The sequence below is a fragment of the Benincasa hispida genome, chromosome 9 (genome assembly GCF_027475165.1).
Source record: "Benincasa hispida cultivar pf3 chromosome 9, pf3_genome.v1.1, whole genome shotgun sequence".
In the NCBI taxonomy this organism is placed as follows: Eukaryota; Viridiplantae; Streptophyta; class Magnoliopsida; order Cucurbitales; family Cucurbitaceae; genus Benincasa; species Benincasa hispida.
The window spans coordinates 95,139,327-95,144,945 of NC_143486.1; the positions used below are offsets into that span (position 1 = coordinate 95,139,327).

General features: G+C 30.5%; 1 protein-coding gene across 1 annotated transcript; it reads right to left on the bottom strand.

Moving 5' to 3' along the window:
• Positions 1 to 1,114: 1,114 nt before the first annotated feature.
• On the bottom strand, positions 1,115 to 4,091 carry LOC120086907 (protein CUP-SHAPED COTYLEDON 2-like). The gene is made up of 3 exons (XM_039043718.2): positions 3,618 to 4,091; positions 2,791 to 3,074; positions 1,115 to 1,886 (listed from the first exon to the last, which is right to left on the bottom strand). Exons 1-3 carry the CDS (start codon positions 3,829 to 3,831, stop codon positions 1,269 to 1,271), a joined length of 1,116 nt encoding a protein of 371 aa, XP_038899646.1. The 5' UTR covers positions 3,832 to 4,091; the 3' UTR covers positions 1,115 to 1,268.
• Positions 4,092 to 5,619: the final 1,528 nt, after the last annotated feature.

A 5,619-nucleotide genomic window follows, 5' to 3' on the forward strand; every position in this document is an offset into this window, starting at 1 on the left:
CCAAAAACAGTTTGATAACAAACATTAAGTTTCTATGTCAATTCACCAATAATTTCATAAATCAAACTAAGTTTTACAAATTAAAAAGGTCATTTTTATATATATATTTTTTTAAATTGTGTTTCTAGATTTTGAAATTAAAATATCTTTTTAAGATGGAAATGGTTAGGGATTAGAAGAAAATATGCGGCATGAATTTAAAAAACATAAACCTATAAACTAATTACTAAGACCTCGTTTAGTAACCCTTTAGTATTTTATTTTTATTTTTTAAAATTAGACCTATTTTATCCATATTTTTTACCATAATTTATATCAATAGTAGTTGAATTTTTAGCCAAATTCCACAAACAAAAACAACTTTTTGAAAGTTACTTTTTTTTAGTTCTCAAAATTTGATTTAATTTTTTAAACTATTAGTGAAAAGTAGATAATAAAGAAAGAGATTTGGAGGTAGAACTAATGTCTGTAGACTTAATTTTCAAAAACAAAAATAAAAAATAAAAAATAAAATGGTTACCAAATGAAACCTAAGACATCGTTTAGTAACTATTTGACTTTTTGTTTTAAGTTTTTAAAAATTAAGTTTATAAGCAATCCTTTCACCTCTAAATTTCTTATTTTCTTATCTACTTTTTACCATTGCTATAAAAAAAGTCAACATTTGAAAACAAAAAAATAATTATTAAAATTTCGTTTTTATTTTTAGAATTTGACTAACAATACAACTCTAGTTAAGTAAAGGTAAATGAATATGAAAAATGGAAGAAAATAGACTTAATTTTGAAATTAAAATTAAATTATTGTTAAATGAGAACTAAACACATTAATGTTGGAGAGAGAAGCCTAAAGAATACCACAAACTTATATCTAATTACTATTAGATAATTTACTAATTTTCAAATCTACATCCAACATTATTTAAAGATAACCTCACAAATCAATAAAATAATTTTTTCTGTGAGGTAATTAACGAACTACCAATTTCAATTAATTATATATTTAATTTTTTTAATTTTAAAAAAATACTCATGGTAGTCACTACTTAAAATTTAGTATCCGTGGCACATAAGTAATAATATAAAGAAGACTAAAATTAAAATCACATAAATCATTGAAGAAAAACATACTAAGAGAATCCATAAAATTAAAACTCAAAAGAAATAATAAACAATTAAAATGGAAAATTCATATTTTCTAAGAGAGGTTTTCCGAAACTAAAAAGTCAACAAACAGCTACCCAATTCTGATGATCTGATCAGAGAAAATTAGTAGGACCACATGCAGTCAAGTTCACTGGAGTTCATGGATCTGGGTTCGTCGGAAACAGCCCAATTTCCACCGGAGTTGCATGCGGCGACATCGTTGCCGTGGCTGAGCGGCGGCGCTGGGGGAGAACAGAGGTTGACCGGAGAGTAGAAGAATGGGAGTTGGAGATTCTCCTGCAGGCTCCGGAGACTTGGGAACGCCGACAGACCGATGTTTCGGTGGAAGCGGGGAGATGGGTCGGCGGTGACGGTGGCGAGGAGTGGCGGCGGAGTGGCAAAATCGTAACTTGGGATGTTAAAGCTACCGCCAGCGGTGGTGGTGGAGAAACAGGACACGTGCTCTCTTGCCGTTGGGCTGTTGTACGAGCAGCTGTCACGGTCGGTTATGTTACCAGACGCCGCCGTGCCGGTCGCCGGAGCGGAGTACAGTGATGAGTCGAGCAGCGGCGGGAGAGACACCGACGACGGTGAACTTGGTTCTGGGTATACGTTTATTGAACCAGGAATAAACCGGGCTTTCTTTGAACCTCCGCCGTTGCTGGAGGTGGCTCCGCCGCCTCCTCCGCCACCGCAGCCGGAGCCACTCTTTTGAAACACCCTCGAAATCACCCACTCATCCTGATTTACATTCATACATAAAAATCATTTCCCCAAAATCAAATATATAGTCAAAATTGTCGAACATTTTTTTTACATATATTTTCAACCATAGAGAGGAATTGTTTTTTCTGTTTTCTTTTTAACGAGGAATCGAAATTCTTCAATAATGATCTTTGTTTCAGTTAAGCTGAACTCATGTCGACATATAAAACGTTGTATATTAGATCACTTGTAATCTTAAGCTTAAAATACATTATAATCTAGAGCCAGAGAGGGCTGGTGTCCCACTTATTTATTTATTTACTTTTAAATCTCTAGCAGTTTTGACAAGATGTTCGACATGTTTTCAAAGTAATTTCGGTACCTTTTTAACATATTAAGAAATCGATTAAAAAAAGTATGTTTCTAAATCAATTTTAATAACATGAATATCACATTCAAATCAAACATTTATTTGATTTTAATCATTCTAAAGTCTCTTAAGAAATAAAGTAATAGAAACAACACACAACTCATGATCACTTAATAGCTAATTACATAAACTTTTTTAAAATGATAAAAATCCATAAGCAATTCTCGAATAACCAATCATTTACATACAAATTATACATTTCAATCTTAGATTTATTATAAAGAAAATACATTGCAATAGCCCTTTTTCTTTAATCATCAACATCACCAGAAAAACAAAGAAAAACACAAAATAGAAACCCTAACTTCCACCAACGAAAAAAAAAAGAACAAAAATTTAGGTATATTTAAGGCAGGAATGCATGATAACAAAGAACACTTCAAATCCTAACGTACCCTTAAAACATAAGAAGCTAATAGAAAACAAAGTACAAAATTTAACAAAAAATAGGGCAAAATTAAAGTAAGAAATAGTAGAATGTTAGGGTTTCCATTAAGAAAAAGAAAGTACCTTTGAAGTTCTAGAAAGGTAATGATAAGCAAATTTGCCTTCGAGGCGATATTCATGCATAACCCAATTACTTTTTTCCCCTTTTGGTGCTCTTCCTCTGTAGAACACCAATGTTTTCTTCATCCCTACCAATGAACATGTTTTCATACTGTAAATTTCCCTGTCTTTTCCCGTTGCTTTCCAGTACCCGGCCTCCGTCGCCCGGTTCGTTCGCAGACCGGTCGGGTATTTTCGGTCTCTAAGACTGAAGAAATACCACTCCTTCTCTCCCATCTTCGCTTTCTCTGCATATCGTTAGACTCAAAAGTTTTCAGTAATACGTAAATTTAACTGATTAAGATATTTCTTTTTTTTCCAAAAATGAAACCGTAATTAAAATTAAGAGGAAATAAAATTACATGAATTTGTAATTAAAATATCGAGGTAATTGAGTTTGTTAAAATGTAAAGGTAAGGTCGATAATTAACCATATTTTTCAGAAATTGAGCTTATAAATATTATTTTTAATAATATTATTTAAAAAAAAAAAGGCTCAGTTTTGAAGGGGGGAAATTGTTTTCGTATTTTTTTTTATCAACTAAGAAATGAAATAATATTACTTTAAAACTGTGATTTCAAGTCTTTCAAAATCACAAAATTTTAAAAATGATCGGCTAAATGGTTTATGTTTTAATTTTATTTTCAAAATTACTAGACTAAAACAAGTTCTTAATTATTCAAAATCAATTCACCATTAGATTTGACAATGTTAACCATCTCATTTAAATTATTAAAAACACGTTATAAAACAATTATAAATATGACAAAAATGATTGAAGCGAGATTACCAGGAAGCTCCCAAGGCTCGCACTTGTTGAGGTCAACTTCAGCAATGGCTCTCCCACTAAAATTAGTGTCAAGAACCTTCTTGAGAAGGTAGTAAGTGATGAGTTCCTCGTCGGTGGGGTGGAAGCGGAAGCCAGGGGGAAGGTGGTGGTTGTTGTTGTCGGCAGCGGCGGCGAGGACGGCGGTGTCATAGTGAGAAAAAGAAGAAACATCCATTTTAGAGGATGGAGAAAAAGGTAGGAACTTGAGAGAGAAGAAGGAAAATGAAGGGAAACCCGGAAGAGAAAAATGAAAGCCCAGATGGAAAATGGATTTATTTGATAGGAAAAAAGAGAGAGAGAAAGGTGTGTGGGGGGTTGAGTTTCTCTGTGTAGAGTAGAGAGAGAAAGGGAAATGTATGATGTTGTGATATGTAATGCGTCAGGGAAAGGAAAGGGAGGAGTGGGGTTGTGATTTCAGAATGCGTGCGTGCGTGAGGAGAAGTGTGCAGGTATTCCTATGTCAGTGAACAAAATCAAATGAAAGAGAATACAATACACTCATTTTTTACTTTCTTTTTTTTTTCTTTTCTTTTCTTTTGGATGGATTTGCTTCCATTATTTTAGGCACATTCTAGTTCTCAGATTTTGATTTTATGTTTTAAATCATAATAAATAACAAAGAAAAAATTTCCAAGGTAAAAATAAAAATTAAAAAAAATGGTTACCAAGTCCAACTTTATTTATTTAAAATTTTTTATTAGATAATCATTTGATTCTTTATTTGTTTGCTTTTTTTTAAGATTAGATACTTTTCTTTTAGAGGTGATCTAGTGATCATGTTGTTATATTATATAGTTTTCTTTCATTTTTATTCAAGTCTATTTATCTAAGTTTTTTTACTTTTCATTTTAGTGTATGTACGTCTATATATCTTAAATTTAGTCTCTTAATAAAGTTAATTTTGTTAATTGAAATTTGTTAAATAATAAGATTAATTTTTTGCGTAAGAAAATATGTGTTAAATGAATATATTGTCAAATTTTATTTTAAAAAATATAAATAAAGACTAAATATTTTTTTAACAAAAGAATCGACAACAAAATAATGGTTTAGATTAATTTCTTGATTTATTGAAAGTATGAGACCAAAATAAAATATTTGGACCAAAATGAAACATGTGTGAAATATCTTAAATCTGATACGTGGCGTTTCAAATAGCCAAGTACGGGGACCGGGCGTTCGGGGGCAATGCCCCAAAACCTAAGTTTTGCATATTTCTCATATTCGTGTTATTTCCATTTATGGCCTTAGGGTTAAATGCATTATATAAACTCTTTAATTAAAGATGTTTGTATTATATATTATGAATAATTATTTCGAATAAAATTGTCTTTCGTATGCCCTATGTATGTAGTTAGTACATTGATAGTAAACTATGTAAATTTTTTGTGTCAATTTTCTACTATTTTATATTTTCTATTTTATTTGTTTGTAGATTTCACAACCAAACAAATTTTAAATATAGGAATTAAAATAAATATTTTAACTTTATTTATTTATTTGTATGAATAGAATAATTAATCATTTGTTTAGATCGTAAGTTTTACGAAAGAATTACCAAATTCCAAATATTCAATAAATAGAAAGAAAATTATTAGAATAACTACAAATTTTGGTTGGTTCAATTGATTTGAGCCCTTTTTAGGTCTTGGTTAGTCTGGTTATTGTACGATACTTTAATTCTTTTTATTTTATATTTAATATAATAGCCTTCTAAACTTGTAAATTTGTGTTTGATCATGTAATCATAAGTATGTGTCTCGATAACATTGATTGACAATCACGTTTTAAAATCATCTTACACCACTAGCTAATAGTAAGCATATTATGCGAGTGTCAAACAAATTGAAAAAACTACAAATTACACGTCATCAAATAAAATCAAAATTCCCACTGAAAAGACACACCATAGAAAATAATTTGAATAAAAAGGAAATGTAATTTTATTTAATTTGATCATTAT